The sequence below is a fragment of the Oncorhynchus clarkii genome, chromosome 16, assembly GCF_045791955.1.
Source record: "Oncorhynchus clarkii lewisi isolate Uvic-CL-2024 chromosome 16, UVic_Ocla_1.0, whole genome shotgun sequence".
In the NCBI taxonomy this organism is placed as follows: Eukaryota; Metazoa; Chordata; class Actinopteri; order Salmoniformes; family Salmonidae; genus Oncorhynchus; species Oncorhynchus clarkii.
Genome location: NC_092162.1, coordinates 42,056,040 through 42,076,163, shown reverse-complemented (window position 1 = coordinate 42,076,163; position 20,124 = coordinate 42,056,040). Strand labels below are relative to the sequence as shown.

At 43.3% G+C, this 20,124-nt stretch overlaps 1 protein-coding gene across 6 annotated transcripts; it reads left to right on the top strand.

Annotated features, from left to right (window-relative positions):
* Window positions 1–436: 436 nt before the first annotated feature.
* Window positions 437–19,973, top strand: LOC139368494 (homeodomain-interacting protein kinase 1-like). 6 transcript variants are annotated; one of them, XM_071107459.1, is made up of 18 exons: window positions 437–733; window positions 1,203–1,972; window positions 2,102–2,293; window positions 3,832–4,013; window positions 4,233–4,356; window positions 4,569–4,688; window positions 4,911–4,997; window positions 5,203–5,384; window positions 13,276–13,426; window positions 13,528–13,732; window positions 14,050–14,168; window positions 14,432–14,560; window positions 15,507–15,676; window positions 16,116–16,253; window positions 16,433–16,594; window positions 16,813–17,015; window positions 17,183–17,316; window positions 17,458–19,973. In XM_071107459.1, exons 2-18 carry the CDS (start codon window positions 1,205–1,207, stop codon window positions 17,848–17,850), a joined length of 3,459 nt encoding a protein of 1,152 aa, XP_070963560.1. In that variant the 5' UTR covers window positions 437–733; window positions 1,203–1,204; the 3' UTR covers window positions 17,851–19,973. The 6 variants fall into 6 exon arrangements, with proteins under 6 accessions (XP_070963560.1, XP_070963563.1, XP_070963559.1 ...); XM_071107462.1 differs by having other exon boundaries at window positions 455–733; window positions 15,510–15,676; window positions 17,458–18,281; XM_071107458.1 differs by having other exon boundaries at window positions 455–733; window positions 4,911–5,003; window positions 15,510–15,676; window positions 17,458–18,281.
* Window positions 19,974–20,124: the final 151 nt, after the last annotated feature.

Below are 20,124 nucleotides of genomic sequence, written 5' to 3'. Positions count from 1 at the left end.
GCGTTCAAAAACAATTGGGAACTCGGAAAAATTGAGCTCCAACTGGGAAAAAAATATTTTTTAACAGTCATCCAACTCAAACCTCTTTCTAGAGCAACGACTTTCCGACCTGAAAATCACTGACGTCATAATTTGATAATTTTCTGAGTTCGCAGTTGTATAGAACGCGGCAATAATCCATACTTTCAACCACATTGACGGTCTGAAACTGTAGAACCGACGTGTAAATTACTTTACGCTCATAAAAAGGATGGAAACATGATTACTGAGCAACATCAGAGCATGTGTGCAGTGTGTCACAAAGCCGAAACCTCGTGATTTGGCAAATAGTTAGAGAAAGGTTTTCTTTGATTTGGACTCTAAAGAATGTGGGCTTTTATTTTGAAGATTTCCTCATTACTATACAAAGTGGCGTCATAATTTGTGCTGCTGGCATAGTAATACTAGTGATGGATCATGGTCTCTCCTAGTGTTTTTTGAATTAGTTTGTCATTTTCTAGCTAGCTAGGTACCTCCAAATTATATGATGTCGTGTGATATCTCCGTAGCTAATGCTACTATGATGTTCCGGTTGATGGTGTGAATGATGTCGCGTCAGAGGAGAGATCTCTAGGGGAGGTCTTCTACATGAACCTCGCTGTAGCTGCAGCTAGCTAACACTTCATTGACCAAGAAAAATGTGGCCTGCTGTTTCGGGAAAACGATCGGAACTGCGGGACTAAACCAAACACAGGTGACGTTAATCTGTTTTTGTTTTACATTATGTCATTTTCCGGCTGTTGACAACCAGTTTTCCATAACATTTAGCTAGCTATAGCTTCCTAGGCTGCTTGGCTGCTGCTTTGTTCCGCAATAACATGGCTGGCCCCGCTAGCAGAACACTGATGATCTACTACAGTTTGTAAATATAGTTCACTTGGTATGAGTTGTCAAGGTGATTTAATTTAAACTGATTTCAACTGTCTGATCTATTACAACTATGTAAGACCACTAGCTACTTAACACCAGCTGTCAGTTTATGTTGATTTTCCCGTGTGGTTCAGTTGGTAGAGCATGACGCTTGCAACGCCAGGGTTGTGAGTTCGATTCACACGGGGGACCAGCATGAAACATTTATGCACTCACTACTGTAAGTCACTGCCAAATGACTAAAATGTAAATGTAAAATGCAATCATCTCTATTTGCCTCCCATTTTGTGTAGACATGGCTTCCGAGCTCCAGGTGTTCTCCTCTCCCTCAATCTCCTCCAGCGCCTACACTCGCTCCAAGAAACTGAAGGTAGAGAACAGTGTGTGGGATGTGAGCAGCCAAGTGGGAGACAACAACAACAGTTACTACCAGCAGCAGGGCCCCAGCCAGGGCAATGGAAACACATCCTCCCCCCCTGTATCAAGTTTCAACCCAGCATACAACTCCTCCAACTCCAACCAGGGGTACCCATCAACGGGGGCAGGCTCCCGGGAGCAGACGGTCGTACGGGCGGCAGACAGCACCGGCAGCGTCCGAGGTCCACCTTCCTCTTCATCTTCCTCCTCTTCCGCCAGTTGCCTTGTCAAAGATGCCGCATCATCATCCTCCCAGCCAGGCGACCTATACCAAAATCAGTATGGTAACAGCCTGAAGAGGAAGAGTGAGGAGGTGGACAGCAGTGACAGTGTTCAGATCCTGGAGGAGCTCTCGGCCCCTGTGCTCTCCAACCGCACAGCTGCTGGCGGGGGGACCACCACAGCCCAGTCCATAGCACATTCCACCTCCACCACTAAGAGTAGTAACTCCCACAGTGAGGGGGACTACCAGCTAGTGCAGCATGAGATCCTGTGCTCTGTGTCCAACAGTTATGAGGTGCTGGAGTTCCTAGGGAGAGGTACATTTGGTCAGGTGGCTAAATGCTGGAAGCGTGGCACTAATGAGATTGTGGCCATCAAGATCTTGAAGAATCATCCCTCATATGTCCGGCAAGGTCAAATTGAGGTTAGTGTTGTATCACTAAGCAAAAGTGACGTTCTTGTAAGCTTTAACCAAAACATTTTGTAAAAGTTTGGGAGGAGAAAGAATAATTAGAAATATAATTGAACACGTCTGCCCTTCTCCACTTGCCAGGTGAGTATCCTGAGCAGACTGAGCACAGAGAATGCTGACGAGTTCAACTTTGTGCGTTCCTACGAGTGTTTCCAACACAAGAACCACACCTGCCTGGTGTTTGAGATGCTGGAGCAGAACCTCTATGACTTCCTGAAGCACAGCAAGTTCAGCCCGCTGCTACTCAAGTCCATCCGGCCTGTGCTGCAGCAGGTATGATACAATCCACCATATGCTTTATTATCCATATGGGGAAAATGGTCTTGAACACTTTTTCAGTACTGCTGTTGACTGTATGCAAAACAACACAATACATTTTGCATTACCCACTTGACACATACATTGATACATATATTGCACGTTACCCATATCCTACACATATCATACAGCCACCTACATAATATATACACTCTCCTATGTATTTATTTGGACAGTGAATATTTTAATTTGTCTCTATTTTAGATTAAGTGCTTCTATAGGAGGCTACAGTACAGAATGTTACCCCTTTTTTTTGTTTATTTTTTTCATACCTGTTTTGCTGTTTAAAAATGAATGCACTTTAGGTATCTAGTCCCCCCATTTGAAGGTGTCATAAGTATTTGGACAAATTCCCTTAAAGTGTATTACATTTTGTCAAAAGTTTTGTAATTTTCCTACCAAGTGGCGAATTGCAGTGCTTAAGGCGTCACTACAGCCAGTTGTACGGTGTTTCCTCCAACACATTGTTGCGGCAGGTTTCCGGGTTAAGTGTGCAGTGAAGCGAGCAGGGTGTCAAGAAGGAGTGCGGCTTGGAAGGGTTGTGTTTCGGAGGACGCGTGGCTCTCGACTTTCGCCGCTCCCGTGTCCGTACGGGAGTTGCTGCGATGGGACAAGACTGTAGCTTCCAATTTGCTATCATAAAAAAAATACAAAATAAAAGTTTAGTATTTGTATTTTATAGCACGCAATGACTACATCAAGGTTGTGACGCTTGGATGCATTTGCGATTTATTCAGGATTATCCATAATCATGGTAGCATCCACATTAATGTAGAAGTGTTCAGAAATATATATTGTATTCTTATTTAAAGTAGAAGTGACTCCGAAATTACACAATGCATTATATATTATTAATTTCTATTGGGCACAACATAATCCGAAACACAAACAAAACAAACTTTAAAAGCATCCAAAAAGTTTGTAGTCATAAGCTTGATGTAGTCATTGCGAGATCGGAATATGGGAACAAATTGTATTTGTCACATGCGCCATAGACCATGTAGGCCTTACAGTGAAATGCTTACAAGCCCTTAACCAACAATGCCGTTTTAAGATATTTTATATATATATATATATATAATAAAAAAAAAAAAAATAAGGGCTTGTAAGCATTCCAATTGGAGTAAACTAATGAACACTTATTCTTCTACCTTCAGTTAATACATCTTATACACATTCTACAGACACAATCTATTTTACAATAGTTATATATATATTTTTTTTTGTCTCAAATCCAAGATGCTGGAGTATAGAGCCAAATAAAACGTTTTAGCTTCACTGTCTGAAGATTTATTCTTATTTCACCATTATTTTACTAGGCAAGTCAGTTAAGAACCAATTCTTATTTACAATGACGGCCTACCCTAGCCAAACCCGGACGACGCTGGACCAATTGTGCGCTGCCCTATTGGAGTCCTAATCACACCAAGATGTAATGCAGCCTGGAACAAATATGTAGGGAGTGTATATTTTACTCTCTTGTGTTCCATCAGGTGGCCACGGCCCTGATGAAGCTGAAGAGCCTAGGTCTGATCCATGCTGACCTGAAGCCAGAGAACATCATGCTTGTAGATCCTCTCAGACAGCCCTACAGGGTCAAGGTCATCGACTTTGGCTCTGCCAGCCATGTCTCCAAGGCCGTGTGTTCCACCTACCTGCAGTCCCGCTACTACCGGTGAGTGTCTGACTGTCTCATGGGAGGCACAAGCATAGAAATAGAATTACTGGAACAGGCAAAGCCCATCAGACCACTGCAATTTACTTAAATGGGGATACTAGTTTTAGTAATTATATTTCTATGGGCACAATCTGAGTCCCAGTAGCAATGGAGGATGTATTGCAGGCTCAATGTACAACTATGGACATGTCCAATGGTTTGTGTGTGTTATTACAGGGCGCCAGAGATCATCCTGGGTCTTCCCTTCTGTGAAGCGATCGACATGTGGTCTCTGGGCTGTGTCATTGCTGAACTGTTCTTGGGTTGGCCTCTTTATCCCGGTGCCTCAGAGTATGGTCAGGTCAGCAGCAATTATTCTACTGTCAGTGAGACAATAAACACTGTCATCCATCGTTGACATGTATTTGTCTCTTTCATTTTGTAGTTATACAGTATTGTATTTTATCTAGCGTTTTATACAGTATTGTCTTTAATGCAATGTGCGTTTGTTTGTACTAAAAAAGCAGCGCTCATAATACAATCTCTGATTTGCATTTCCCTTGGTTGCATCAGATCCGGTACATTTCCCAGACCCAGGGCCTGCCTGCTGAGTACCTCCTGAGTGCAGGCACTAAGACCAGCCGCTTTTTCAACAGAGGCCCTGACTCCAGTTACCCCCTCTGGAGGCTCAAGGTACAGTATGTGGCAACAGAACGTCTCTGGGTTGTTGATATGTACATATTTTGTTCATGAGTGTAGCTAGGCCTATATGAGACAGTACTTTTGGTAGCATGTTATTACTAGTTGTAACTAGTTTCCAATTTATTACCATATTATTGCTCCCTTATTCTGCGCAGTGGTGTGTAGTGCTACTGTACGTAATAGTCTTCTGTTGTATTTTGTTTTTGTCTGTAGACACCTTCAGAGCATGAGGCAGAGCTGGGGATAAAGTCAAAGGAGGCGAGGAAATACATTTTCAACTGTTTGGATGACATGATGCAGGTGAGGGTGAGCAGGTTACCATTCATTCTGTTAAATAACTCACTTCTGCGTTTGATGTCTTAATGTTTTTGTATTCTGCTAATAAATTGGTTTGTTTCATGTCATAAATGTATTTGATTTCGTCAGGCGGGACTTAATGTTTAAATTTGAGTCATTTAGCAGACATTCTTAGCCAGAGAAGGCAACTTTCTGTGTTTTGTTGCAGGTGAACATGACTAGTCTGGTGGGGACTGACGTCCTGGCAGAGAAGGCTGACCGGAGAGAGTTTATTGATCTGCTAAAGAAAATGCTGACGCTGGACGCAGACAAACGCATCACCCCCATGAAGACCCTCAACCACCCCTTTGTCACCATGACACACCTGCTGCACTTTCCTCACAGCTCACAGTAAGTAGAGTCAGGGCTAGGGCTGTTGTGGGGACCGTATTACTGCCACACCGGCAGTCACGAGTCATGAAGGCAGTCAAATTCTGTTATTCAGCACTCTATTGTCCCTCTAATCACTCTGACATCAATGCAAATGTATTTGAAAATCTAATCAAACACTTAATAAATCTAATCAAACACTTAATTGCGGGAGAAAACCGAGTGATGGCCGCTAATAAAAAGAGGAGGATCCCATCAGCTTTCTATTGGCTAGGCCTAATATATTTATTTCTCAACTTTCCTAATATTAAGCACATTGCTTATTTACAACAGGAGTATAGGCTACCTGGCTGGCATGAAAATAAACCACGGAGAAAAGTATCCTCCATTCGCTATTTAAGTGCATAGATGACATGCATTTTTTCCCACGCTGCCCCTATTTTGATACAGATGCATGATAATGGTCTATTCTAAATCAAAACAAATGTCACACATATATTATTTAGTATATGTAAAGACAAAATTAAAAAACAAATAGCCTGATGGGTGACTATTAGCCTAACACTTGTGAATTATATATTATCACTTGTGAATGATGCCCAGCATAAGAAACAATGCCTTTTAAAAACAAAACTTGTTTGAATTATAGTTGCACACCTTATGTAGCCTAGCCCATAGGCCTATATGTTTTAATAAGGTTTGTATCACAACTAAAATGGCAAAATAACTTCTTAAAATTAAGCACATTAATCCGCTTTACAACGGGTGTAGATCCTAACTGGCATATAAACTCAGCAAAAAAAGAAACATCCTCTCACTGTCAACTGCATTTATTTTCAGCACACTTAACGTGTAAATATTTGTATGAACATAACACTATTCAACAACTGAGACATAAACTGAACAAGTTCCACAGACATGTGACTAACATAAATGGAATAATGTGTCCCTCAACAAAGTGGTGTTTTAAAATCAAAAGTAACAGTCAGTATCTGGTGTGGCCACCAGCTGCATTAAATACTGCAGTGCATCTCCTCCTCATGATCTGTACCAGATTTGCCAGTTTTTGCTGTGAGATGTTACCCCACTCTTCCACCAAGGCACCTACAAGTTCCCGGACATTTCTGGGGGGAATGGCCCTAGCCCTCACCCTCCAATCCAACCTCAGTTGGATTGAGATCCGGGCTCTTCGCTGGCCACGGCAGAACACTGACATTCCTGTCTTGCAGGAAATCATGCACAGAATGAGCAGTATGGCTGGTGGCATTGTCATGCTGGAGGGTCATGTCAGGATGAGCCTGCAGGAAGGGTACCACATGAGGGAGGAGGATGTCTTCCCTGTAACGCACTGCGTTTAGATTGAGCTTGTCATTGCAGACAGTCGTATGATGCTGTGACACACTGGTGATGTCTGGTGAGGACCTGCCTTACAACAGGCTGGTCTGAGGGCTTGTAGGCCTATTGCGGACAGTTGTTGTTGCCATCCTGTACCTGTCCCGCATGTGATGTTCGGATGTACCGATCCTGTGCAGGTGTTGTTACACGTGGTCTGGCACTGCGAGGACGATCAGCTGTCCGTCCTGTCTCCCTGTAGCGCCGTCTTAGGTGTTTCACAGTACGGACATTGCAATTTATTGCGCTGGCCACATCTGCAGTCCTCATGCCTCCTTGCAGCATATCTAAGGCACGTTCACGCAGATGAGCAGGGACCCTGGGCATCTTTCATTTGGTGTTTTTCAGAGTCAGTAGAAAGGCCTCTTTAGTGGCCTAAGTTTTCTTAACTGTGACCTTAATTGCCTACTGTCTATAAGCTGTTAGTGTCTTAATGACCGTTCTACAGGTGCATGTTCATTAATTGTTTATGGTTCATTGAACAAGCATGGGAAACAGTGGTTAAACCCTTTACAATGAACATCTGTGAAGTTCTTTTGATTTTTACGAATGATCTTTGCAAGACAGGGTCCAGAAAAAGGGCTGTTTCTTTTTCCGCTGAGTTATAAGCAGCGCGTGAGTTTCAAGTGTGGGGAAGATAATTTACACTATAAAAATACACATTTATAATAAAATCATTACATGCATAATTGTATTTGTGGTCACTTTTGAGAATGCTGTTTTCCTGCTAATGGAACATTTGTGCTTATAGCCTACTGCCGTGTGCGCATTGCTGCGCTTATAATGTGAAGAAATAGCCTAATAGTTTATCAACATTTTAGGGTAAATGTTCTGATCTGTTGCGTCAGCCACATTGCATAAACATTTTTGGGGGGATGCTATTGGTTCTATTCATTTGGGATCTATCGCATCCCACAACTGGCCCAGACTGTTTGGAATGTTTATTTCTCGCACAGAATAGAATAGGTTGACTTTTGTACTATGTGGGATAGTAGATTGACATAGGCTAGTGCTTTTGCTGTTCGTTAGGCCTACTCATCTTGTTGGCTGACGAAAATTAAATGTGGACAGTTCTTCCAATATCTTTAATATGCACCTCGGAATTAGATAAGGATGAGCGCAGTTGCGTCCCCGATGTGTCTGTCTTAACTTGTAGCCTGTGAGAAAGACCGATTGACGTGATGGAGAGCCGTGTGAGTGAGAGACTCTTCGATTGTGCAGCACACTCAGGGAGAAGGCCGCAAAAGGCATTTATTTCTAATGCAATTTGATGAATAAGTTACTTCAGAAGCTGTAAGATTCATTAACTTACCAACAACAGCTGCAAATCCCAATAAAACTACATTACTTTTTGAAGCTTGCTTTGTCTAACAACACTCATGAAATCATGAAGGTGTATTTTCCTCTGTTGAAGTCTGTTGATTTACTTCTGTGTTTTGGGTCGTTGTCCTGTTGCATCACACAACTTCAGTTAAGCTTCAGTTGGCGGACAGATAGCATAACATTCTCCTGAAAAATGTCTTGGTAAACTTGAATTCATTTTCCCGTTGATGATAGCAAGCTGTCCAGGCCCTGAAGCAGCAAAGCAGCCCCAAACCATGATGCTCCCTCCACCATACTTTACATTTGGGATGAGATTTTGATGTTGCTGTGCCTTTTTTTTTCTCCACAGTGGCTTTTTCCGTGGTTTCCTCCCATGAACACCATTCTTGTTTAGTGTTTTACGTATCGTAGACTCATGTTAGCATGTTCCGGAGTTCTGTAAGTCTAGCCGATACTCTAGGATTCTTCTTAACCTCACTGAGGATTCTGCACTGTGCTCTTGCAGTCATCTTTGCAGGACGGCCACTCCTAGGGAGAGTAGCAACAGTGCTGGACTTTCTCCATTTATAGACAATTTGTCTTACCGTGGACAAATGAACATCAAGGCTTTTCGAGGTACTTTTGTAACCCTTTCCAGCTTTATGCAAGTCAACATTTGGTAAGCTTAAGTCTTCTATCTCTTTTGTTCGAGGCATGGTTCACATCAGGCAATGCTTCTTGTGAATAGCAAACTCATATTTTGTGAGTGTTTTTTATAGGGCAAGGCAGCTCTAACCAACATCTCCAATCTCATCTCATTGATTGGACTCCAGGTTAGCTGACTCCAATTAGCTAGTCATTAGCCTAGGGGTTCACATTGTTTTTCCAACCTACACGGAATGTTTAAATTATGTATTCAATATAGACAAGACAAATACAATCATTTTTTGTTGTGACTTAGATGAAGATCAGATCAAATTTGATGACCAATTTATGCAGAAATCCAGGTAATTCCAGAGGGTTCACATACTTTTTCTTGCCACTGTATATGCTTTGTGTCACCATTCTTGATACACACAGGAAACTGTTGAGCGTGAAAAACCCAGCAGCACTGCAGTTCTTGAAGCAAACCGTTGTGCCTGGCATCTACTACCATGCCCCGTTCAAAGGCACGTAAATATTTTGTCTTGCCCATTCACCCTCTGAATGGCACACACACACAGTCCATATCTTAATCGTCTCCAAGCTTAAAAATCTTTCTTTAACCTGTCTCTTCCCCTTCATCTACACTGATTTGAAGTGGATTGAACAAGTGACATCGATAAGGGATTATAGGCTGACAAGGTGAAGGCTATGTCATGGAAAGAGCAGATGTCAATGTTTTGTACACTTCGTGTATAGCTCAACATGTAAACAATGTGTGAGTTGAGCTATTCTCTGCTTTAGATGACAGATGTCTTTAAGGCCAGTAATGCCATAATACTGTAGGCCTCTGGATGCATTGGTGATGCATGCCATTAGATAAAAAGGAAGCAGCTACTCTGCCTGGGGTCCAGCAAAATTAAGGCAGTTTATACAATTTAAAAAAACTTTAAAATACATTCACAGATTTCACAACACATTGTGTGCCTTCAGGTCCCTACTCCACCACTACCACATATCTACAGCACAAAATCCATGTGTATGCATGTGTCTGTGCCTATGTTTGTGTTGCTTCACAGTCCCCGCTGTTCCACAAGGTGCATTTTTATCTGTTTTTTATTAAAATCTCATTTTACTGCTTGTATCAGTTACTTGATGTGGAATATAGTTCCATGTAGTCATGGCTCTATGTAGTGCTGTGCGCCTCCCATAGTCTGTTCTGGACTTGGGGACTGTATGGGTGTCCGAGCTGTATGCCAGTAGTTCAAAGAGACAGCTCGGTGCATTCAACATGTCAATACCTCTCATAAATACAAAAAGTGATGAAGTCAATCCCTCCTCCACTTTGAGCCAGGAGAGATTGACATGCGTATTATTATTAGCTCTCTTTGTACATCCAAGGGCCAGCTGCCCTGTTCTGAGCCAATTGCAATTTTCCTAAGTCCCTTTTTGTGGCACCTGACCACACAACTTAACAGTAGTCCTGGTGCGACAAAACTAGAGCCTGTAGGACCTGCCTTGTTGACAGTGCTGTTAACAAGGTAGAGTGACGCTTTATTATGGACAGACTTCTCCCCATCTTAGCTACTGTTGTATCAATATGTTTTGACCATGACCATTTACAATCCAGGGTTACTCCAAGCAGTTTAGTCACCTCAACTTGCTAAATTTCCACATTATTTAGTTGAGGTTTAGGGTTTAGTAAATGATTTGTCCCAAATACAATGCTTTTAGTTTTAGAAATATTTAGGACTAACTAATTCCTTTTCACCCACTCTGAAGCTAACTGCAGCTCTTTAAGTGTTGCAGTCATTTCAGTCGCTGTAGTAGCTGACATGTATAGTGTTGAGTCATCTGCATACATAGACACACTGACTTTACTCAAAGCCAGTGGCATGACATTAGTAAAGATTGAAAGAAGTAAGGGGCCTAGTGTTATCCAGATACTGACTGTTAGCACTTGGTGATCTTTTGCAGCTTCCCATCAGAATGGGCTTTAGGTGAGGCAGATGAACCTGTAGCCATATTACTTCAACACTATTTAACATGAGATCCTCTCTAATCTTTACAGGAATGTGGTTCTGAATATAAACAGCAAAACCTCCACCGTTGGCATTTACATTTTTTCTGTAAATGTTATAACCTTGTATTTCTACCGCTGTATCAACAAAGGTATTATGTAAGTGAGTTTCAGAGATATTCAGAATATGAATGTCATCTGTTACTAGCAAATTTACTGATTTCATGAATCTTGTTTATTAAGCCACATATGTTCACGTGGACTATTTTGAGCACCTTTCTTCTGGGATGCTTACTTGTTTTCATTGCTTTACTGGGAAGCTTACCGGAAGAAGATATGCTCATGTTATTGCAGGGTGAGCTGCACACAGTGGACTTCCTCCTAGGGCACACAGCCTCCGTGCTAACAGTATAAATCTGGTTCATAGGCACATGATTACTACATACAGGATCAGCAGAGGCATTCTGGGCAGTTAGAGGGACATAAATGAGGTTACTTACTTTGTGTCTACCAATGCCCCTGGTGTAATGTTAATTTGCTGAAGCATTATGACAACTCTGCGTCACAATGGTAGGGATTAGCTGAGCTGGGTTTTGAAAGGATCCAGGAACCTGCAATATTTGGGTGGATCTCATCCTTTTTATAAAACGTGTTTTGTTTCCAAAAGGTATCGAAAGATTGTCAACAAAAGTTAAACCCATTGAGCTGCAATTGTCCCGTAGCCAGCTGTGAAGAGAATGAACGCTTTAGCTGAATTCTATGCCACGATTCAAAGAGGGCACAGGGACAGATATGATAAGTATTTTGTTAGTGTCTAGCAGAGTCTCTATCAGCTCTTTTTAAAATTCACTTTCAACTGTTCAGAGCTGCCCTTCATAATGTCATTAAAACCCACATGGACTACGATAGTACATTCGGGAGAAGCTTAGTAATGTAATTTACCCGAGCTCCGGGATATGACATTGTTTTTGCACCAGGAACGGTCACATTTCTTACCATGGAGCTGCTCATACAGTGCATTTGGAAAGTATTCAGACCCCTTGACTTTTTCCACATTGTGTTACGTTACAGCCTTATTCTAAAATAGAATCTGTTTTCCCCCCCTCATCAATCTACACAAAATGTCCCATAATGTCAAAGCAAAAACAGGTTTTTATAAAGTTTTGCTAATTTATAAAAAATATAAATATCACATTTACTTAAGTATTCAGACCCTTTACTTTGTTGAAGCACCTTTTAGCAGCGATTACAGCCTCAAGTCTTCTTGGGTATGACGCTACAATTTTGGCACACCTGTATTTGGGGAGTTTCTCACATGCTTCTCTGTAGATCCTCTCAAGCTCTGTCAGGTTGAATGGGGAGCGTTGCTGCACAGCAATTTTCAGATCTCTCCACAGATGTTAGATCGGATTCAAGTCCGGGCTCTGGCTGGGCCACTCAAGGACATTCAGTGACTTGTCCCGAAGCCACTCCTGTGTTGTCTTGGCTGTGTGCTTAGGGTCGTTGTCCTGTTGGAAGGGGAACCTTCACCCCAGTCTGAGGTCCTGAGCGCTCTGAAGCAGGTTATCAAGGATCTCTCTGTACTTTACGCCGTTCATCTTTCCCTCGATCCTGACTAGTCTCCCAGTCCCTGCCGCTGTAAAACATACACACAGCATGCTGCTGCCACCACCATGCTTCACCGTAGGGATGGTGCCAGGTTTCCTACAGATGTGACGCTTTGCATTCAGGCCAAAGAGTTCAATCTTGGTTTCATCAGACAAGATAATCTTGTTTCTCATGGTCTGAGTGTGCCTTTTGGTAAACTCCAAGTGGGGCTGTCGTGTGCCTTTTACTGAGGAGTGGCTTCGTCTGGCCACTCCTCCACACTAAAAGCCTGATTGATGGAGTTCTGCAGAGATGGTTGTCCTTCTGGAAGGTCCTCCCATCTCCACAGAGGAACTCTAGAGCTCTGTCAGGGTTACCATTGTGTTCTTGGTCACCTCCCTGATCAAGGCCATTCTACCCCGATTGCTTAGTTTTGCTGGGTGCCCAGCTCTCGGAAGAGTCTTCCACTTCCACCGGATCATTCAAACTGTTTTTTGCGATACAAAATTCTCCAAACCTCCAAGGGAGACGTGACAACAACTTGATTATGGAGGTGCAACGTGAGACTAGGCATAATGTTAGCAGTGTGGTTAAAGTTAAGGTTTTGGTTAGGTTTAAAATCTGATTTTAATAAGATACATTGTAGAAGTGGGGGTTAAGCCATAATTATGACTGTGGCTGTGGTAACTAATGACAACTTTAAAATGGCTGTGAAAATAAAGAAAATATTTCAGCCAATAGAAATGTGGGTACATTTGTGGACAACATTCTAACTTACTCAACCTTTACGTTCTATTTGATTTAAAAAATAATAATATGTAAATGGCATAGAGCTCTTACACACAACAGTCCAGGATTAGGACAGCTTTGCAAATCTTGTTTTTCTCTTTTATGATTTCCCATGGCCTCTCCTGTTTACCTTGCTCCTTTAGAGTTACATGTGCCTTGATAAATATGATTCTTTTTCAGTGTGAAGTCATGCTTCCAGAACATGGACATATGCAAGCGCAGGGTCAGCGCTTTCGAGAGTGGAAAGAATCTGTTTTCTAGCAACAACAATCCCAGTGCAGCTACAAACCTCACTGTTACATTTAGCAGCCAGCTCAACCAGCACAACCAGGTGAGAAACGAATGCCTTGAATTGTCAGACTTCCTCAGGATGTCCTTTCAACACGTGAATCATATTTGACAACACATGTCATGTTATCCCCGCCGTGTCAGATGGCGTCCACCGGTGGCCAGTCACTGTCAGTGAGTAGCAACGTCCCTCTGCTGAACTACCAGCCGGGCCTGTATCAGCAGGCCACTATCAACATCCCAGGTCTCCCCCAGCAGAGTGTCCCTCTGCAGACCAGACCCACCCAGCTATGTGGCCAGGCTGAGCCTTTCCAGCAGACTCTAATCGTCTGCCCCCCCACCATCCAGGGTGAGCAGAGCAGAGAAGGAACCGTATGGAGCAGGGTTACAATGTTAGAACAATAGTTTGTTTGCCTCTCTTTTTGCGCTTGTATGAAGACCAAATTCATGTCGCCGCTAAGTAAATATGTTGTAATGTGGGAGACAACGGTCAGTGGGACATCTTGTCCGTAGCCTTATGTGATCTATTAACACGGGAGGATCTGAACTTCATCATTTTGATTCCGCCCAATTGTCTTTAAATTAGCCGTAAAGTCTGTAGTCTGCTTCTGCAGAGCTGTATATTCATGACATTGTAACTAATCTACCTCCCTCCTTTCTTTGTAGGCCTCCAGACGTCCGGCAAACACTCTGGTTTCCCAGTGAGGATGGACAACGCTGTTCCCATGGGACCCCAGAACCAGTCCACTCAGCCTCTACATCTCCAGCCTGGAATGCTCACACAGGTACAGCGAGGCTGACTGCTGCGTGACCACCCACCCGCAGCCTGACTTCCATGTTTGGACTCCTATGAATAACTTGGGTGTATCTCACCAGAGTAAAGACAGGATTCATCACAACGTGTTAAACCTGTTTTAACGTTCCTCTCCTTTCTTTGGGAATCAAATCTCAGACTGTGGTGAAGGGATGTGGCGATCAGATCTGTCCCCCCCCCCATGTCTAGTTATCTAACCCCTACACCCGTCCCTCAAACCTCCTCCCCTACCAGGCCTCCTGCAATCCTTTGATGGTAGCCACTCTGCACACCCCTGTGGCAGGAATGGCCCCTCTGTATTCGGTGCCCCTGGGCTGTGGGGCTGGAAGGCCCGGCCTGCTGGATCAGAGCTCCACCATGCTGGTAAAGCACAAACACCACTCCTGCTACCCCCTGTTGCCCCCGTCTTCCCTGTACCCCTTTCTCCCCCTGACACATTTCAGGGGTGTGCAGAGCATGGGATGCATGTGCTGCTGCTTACTATAGTCTGTGCTTTTGCTTGCAGCGTCTCACCTGTCCCTTTCTCTTCTTCCCTTTCCCACCCCCCAAAAAAAATTAAGGCTTTTGCATTATTATACAGTGACAGCTGAAGTTTCCGGGAAGTCTTGCTGAAATGTAAATAAATTCAACCAAATGTAAATGTGCCCTTCATCGCTGCAACCTTGGGAAACCTGCTGTTAATTCAAATGATTAACGCCGTTGCGTTGGTCCTGGAATCGTGCAGGAGACATGGGAAATGCCAGCTGGAATGCTGCCTCTTGATTATCTGTCATGCTTCTCTTCATAGATTCGTCTGAGTTCCAGGTCTTCAACCAGTGTCTTGAACGGACCTTCTCAGTTCTACAGGACTGCCTTCCAGTACATGTGTGCTTGGCTTGAGAGCATGACCTGTTTTCTCTTCTGCCAGTTGGAGTTCCCATTTTAATAGTGTTTTGATTTTCAATCCTATTTCTTTCCTCGGCATTAACTATTGTTTAGGTCGTGCTTTGGAAGTCTGAGGAACAGAGACCGGTCATTGGATGTTTTTTTTTGTGTTTTTTTGAGTGTATCTTTCTCTTCTGAATTTGATCTTGACTCAGTGGGGGCGTGCCGGGAACAGACACCGAATCATGTCTGTCTACGAACTGCATGTGCTCGTCATGCACCTGCATTCTGTGGTGGTCTGACTGTCATACTCCCATTTTTAGCACAGCATTTTTCAATTTCTCTCAAAACAGACTGTTCAACATGCAGTATGTATCAGTATCAGTTGTTCGAGAAGCAAACCTACAATAACTGTGTTAATGTCTGTACGTGTGTGTGTGTACAGCAGGGCTGGCCAGCAGGGACCCAGCAGATCCTTATCCCCTCCACGTGGCAGCAGATGCCAGGCATGGCCCTTCACAACCCCAGCCAGAGCCAGACACTGGTCCCTGACCCTCCCATGGGAGCCCCTCTCTCTGGTGGAGACGGCTCAGGACAACAAGCATTACACCGGAGGTGAGTACTGCAGGGCTGTCCCTCTGGGCTCTGTCAAATGTACTTATTTTTTACCTTTTTATTTAACTAGGCAAGTCAGTTAAGAACAAATTCGTATTTACAATGGTGGCCTAGGAACAGTGGGTTAACTGCCTTGTTCAGGGGCAGAACGACAGATCTTTGTCAGCTTGTCAGCTCGGGGATTCGATCCTGCAACCTTTCGGTTACTAGTCCAACGCTCTAACCACAAGGCTTCCTGCCACCCCATATCACTGACTAAACAGCAGAAAGTTAGAGTAATTTCAGAGGAAGCCCTTATTTGATATATATGCAATTTTTTGGTATCTAGGTTACAGTATGTGGAGACATTAGTTGGTTCAGATAACTACCCACTTATGCCAGCGTGTTGTACTGATTCCAATATGCTAGGGAAGCTAATTCCAACTTGTTGTGATGCCAGGGGTCGTCATGGCAGTCAGTACGATGGCATCATGCAGCAGGACCTATCACTAGGGCGTCAAGCACCCACGGCCCCCTCCCAAGCAAGACCCCAGCAGGGGAAAGGGTGTAAGGCTCGACATGCCGACAGTAGGGCCAGGTAACTTTCAAACCCAAAAGGGACTTTTATACTGTATTGTTCCCTTCCTCACCATGTATGTCATTTATGTGAATCAGTGAGAGTTTTATGATTGACCACTTTTAAATCTTTACATGTTTTAATTGCATTGAAACATCTCGGTGTACTTTACATTAAAAAGGAGTGCTGCCCCTTTGCAGGCCTGTGTTGTCGCTGGAGCAAGCTGCCTCTGTGGTCGACAACACCCCGGCCTTCAATGGTGATCCAATCGTCATCTCCGATACTCCCAGCCCTGCTGCCAGCATTATCTCCATCCACAGCGACACAGAGGACGAAGATGACAGGAAGTTCCCTGCTGCCGGGTGAGGTCACATTCTGTGTAATCTCATGCATCCATCTGTGTGAATTCATTAGATGCTGCTGTTTTGAGTAGCTGAATCCAGCACTATGTATGACCCTGGCTTTCAACCCCTTTGGGTATGTGCGTCCTGTCTCTCAAGGGGCTGGGTTGAAAGTAAAAGATGAATATCTGTTTTCTGAAAATACAATTCTGAAGTATTCTTTCTCTTCTCTGTCACAGCTCTGGTGTTAACCAGCGAGCCAATGTGATCAGCTGTGTGACGGTGCACGACTCACATGACTCTGACTCGTCGATCAGCAGTCCCCTGAGCCCCAAGCGCCTTGCCACCAACTCCTCCTCATCCCAGTCCTCCTCCAAGTCCCTTGCCATCATCCTGCCCTCAGTGAAGACTCAGTCTGGGGAGAGCGGGACCCACAAATCAGGTTAGCACACACCTCCAGCCTAGTGTTTCCCCTACCATTGTTTAGGTGGGGCGGCCTCTAGCTTTGTTGCTTTGGGAACTTTGTGTACCACCTGCAACTTCTCACACTAAACTATTCTCACAGCATTAAGTATGTGGGATGTTTTTTTTCTTGTTTTTGTTTCTCAGATCAACACGTTAATGTCTCTGGTAAGTCCAAGAAGGTGACAGCTCAGCAGTCCAGCAGGGCAGGAGGGGCTTCCAGCTCTGATCGCCATCAGAGGGCCACAACTAGCAGATCTCAACCTCTCAACCTGAGTCAGGTATAAAGCGATATGGTTAACCTCGCTTGTCATATCTTAGGGATTTTGTTTATCCTCTTCTTATTTCAAGTTTAGTCTCTGAGGCAGAAAGTATCTAAATGCGAGTAGCGTATTATAATGTAGAATTATATTCCTCCCCAGGTACAGCAGTCTGTGCTGTCATCATCACAAGACAGAACAGGAGGCAACAGCAGCTCCTTGCGTCGTCAGCCCACCTACCCTCCTCCAGTCTCCTCCCACTCCTACCGTTTGCAAGAGGCTTCCTCCATCTTCACCTCTACCCCTAACCTGTACGCCTACCCTGCCTCTGCCGCCCTGGCCTCTGTCTCTCAGGCCATGGACCAGCTCCACGCCGGGGGCTCTTCTAGACACGCCCGGCCCAGCGGGCCCTACTCCTCCCTGGGGCTCCTTCATGCCCAGGGACAGTACCACCAGCAGCAGCAGCTGGCGGCCCAGCCTTACCCCGTCCCACGGTCCAGCGCAGCGGCCTACCAGCTCAGCCAGAGGAAGCTCAGTCAGTACCCCTACCTGTGAGGAATAGAGGCTGCCATAGAAATAGAATATCCTAGATTCTATTTCTGTGGAAAGAACAGCTATCTAGCCCAGCGGAAGACCAAATGGAGACCAAGACTATAAAGGCGCAGCACTGCACAAGTTTAGCACAGGCACTATGATACTTAAATACCACTGATATTTTTAAATGTGCAATTTAGTAAGGCCTGGTTTAGAATTATTTTAACAGCTTTGTTCGCAATGTCCTGATTTCAAGTGGTAAATATTTTTCATTCCCTGTTACTTAAATGAAACGCGCTTATGTGCAAAAAAAGTCCTTTAAACATTTGTCTTATGTAAAGCCAGTATTTTGCCATCTTTGTTTTTAGAATATTACGCTTGTTAAAGCACTAACCCGTGTGTCCTTTGTCGTTATCATGACATTTTATTTCCATGTACTGCAGCTAATCAAATTGTACTAGAATTATAAGACCTTTTTTTTATTTATTTGTTTTTATCATTATTTTGAATGTCTACGTATTGCAAATAACGCTGAACAGAGTTTCTCTGTTTCGTAAGTGTGTTTTCCGTGTCTGTTGTAAAATACAGATAAAATAATGAGTTTGTGGACTAAATGTCACCTTACCTGAAACACTTCCCTAGACATGTACACTCCTCTACCTATTTGTTTGGCTAAAACTTTTGCTTTGGCTCTGTAATCAAGCATTTGAGATCAAATGTTGTATACGAGGCGACTACAGAACGTCACCAGGGTATTTTCATACGTTTAACTCTTTAGATATGAATGCACTTTATATATCTAGTCGTCAATGGGCGGCAGGTAGTCTAGTGGTTAGTGTTGGGCCAGTAACCAAAAGGTTGCTAGATCAAATCCCCGAGCTGACAAGGTTATCTGTCGTTCTGCCCCTGAACAAGGCAGTTATAACCCACTTTTCCTAGGCCGTCATTGTAAATACAAATTTGTTCTTAACTGACTTGCCTAGTTAAATAAAAGTTCAAATTACATGTCGAGTTTAGTATTTGGTCCCGTATTTCTAGCACGCAATTATTACATTAACCTTGTATGCATTTGCATTTTGTTTTAGTTATGTTGTGCCCCCAATAGAAATGAATGGTAAATAATGTATTGTGTTAGGTCGTGCCCCCAATAGAAATGAATGGTAAATAATGTATTGTGTTAGGTCGTGCCCCCAATAGAAATGAATTGTAAATAAGGTATTGTACCATTTGAGTCACTTTTATTGTAAATAATAGAATGTTTCTGAACACTTCTACATTAATGTGGATGCTGCCGTGAATAATGACAAGTGAAGTTTAGAGGCGTAAAATCATATCCTGCCCCCCCCCCCCAAAAAAATGCTATACCTTATTGGTGTTCAGATGGGACTACATATATAAAGTGCTTTCATTTCTAAACGGAGAAACAGATGTATGAAAATACTCTAAAATAAAAGGTGACAATGTTGCCTGATAAACATTGGATCAAATCCAAAATGCTAGAGAATAAAGCCATGTTAAAAGTTTCAGCTTCACTGTCCATATAAGGACATGGAGGAGTGCATCTTCTCCAGCATGTCACCGAAGCGCCTGTCGAAGGCCCTTTAACACGCGATTCCCACATACCAATCACGTGCTCATCTCATCACCACTTTAGGCCTATTGATAGGCCCCTGTAACTTGGTTAAGCTAACTCTTGGACTGAAAAGTATGTTCAATGGAGAATGCCTCCACGTCCAGGAAACCAGCCCTGTGTGTTAAGTAATTCTTAAGGATCCGTTTAGTAGGCTGTCTAGGCCTTATAAGTCAATAGTGCTGTTGATAGTTAGGATCTTGTCATGTGCAATGATGGTGTATGTGAACTTGTTAATGTGTAAAGTAGAAATCCGATTGGGCAGCTCACACTAAGTAACCACAGTCCATTAGACCGCATTTCCAATGGTGATATTCAGTCAACCTTGAATTCATTTGGTGAATTGTATTGAATCCAATGATGATTCATGAGTATATAAATAGCTGTTGGATATAAGAGTGAATGGTTTGTGACACGATCATTCATACAATCTTACTATGTGAAGTGCTACATAGAACACACTAATCAATATATTTAGATAGCTATTGTATTATTGCCAACTGTTCAATCCCAAATCCCCCCCCCCCAAAAAAAGAATACACTATCCATGTCTCTTTTTGATCTGATCAGTGCAATAATGCTTTTTTGTTGATAAGCAAAGGGCAATTACAATATAGTATAGAATCTAAACTTTCATACAAAACAGCTCTATTGATGGACGCGGA

Coding starts and splice junctions, on each gene's coding strand:
- LOC139368494 (XM_071107457.1), top strand. CDS start 1,205: ATGGCTTCCGAGCTCCAGGTGTTCTCCTCTCCCTCAATCTCCTCCAGC. Junction 4,689..4,910: donor ACCCCCTCTGGAGGCTCAAG/GTACAGTATGTG, acceptor TTTTGTCTGTAG/ACACCTTCAGAGCATGAGGC. Junction 17,016..17,182: donor GAGCGGGACCCACAAATCAG/GTTAGCACACAC, acceptor TTTGTTTCTCAG/ATCAACACGTTAATGTCTCT.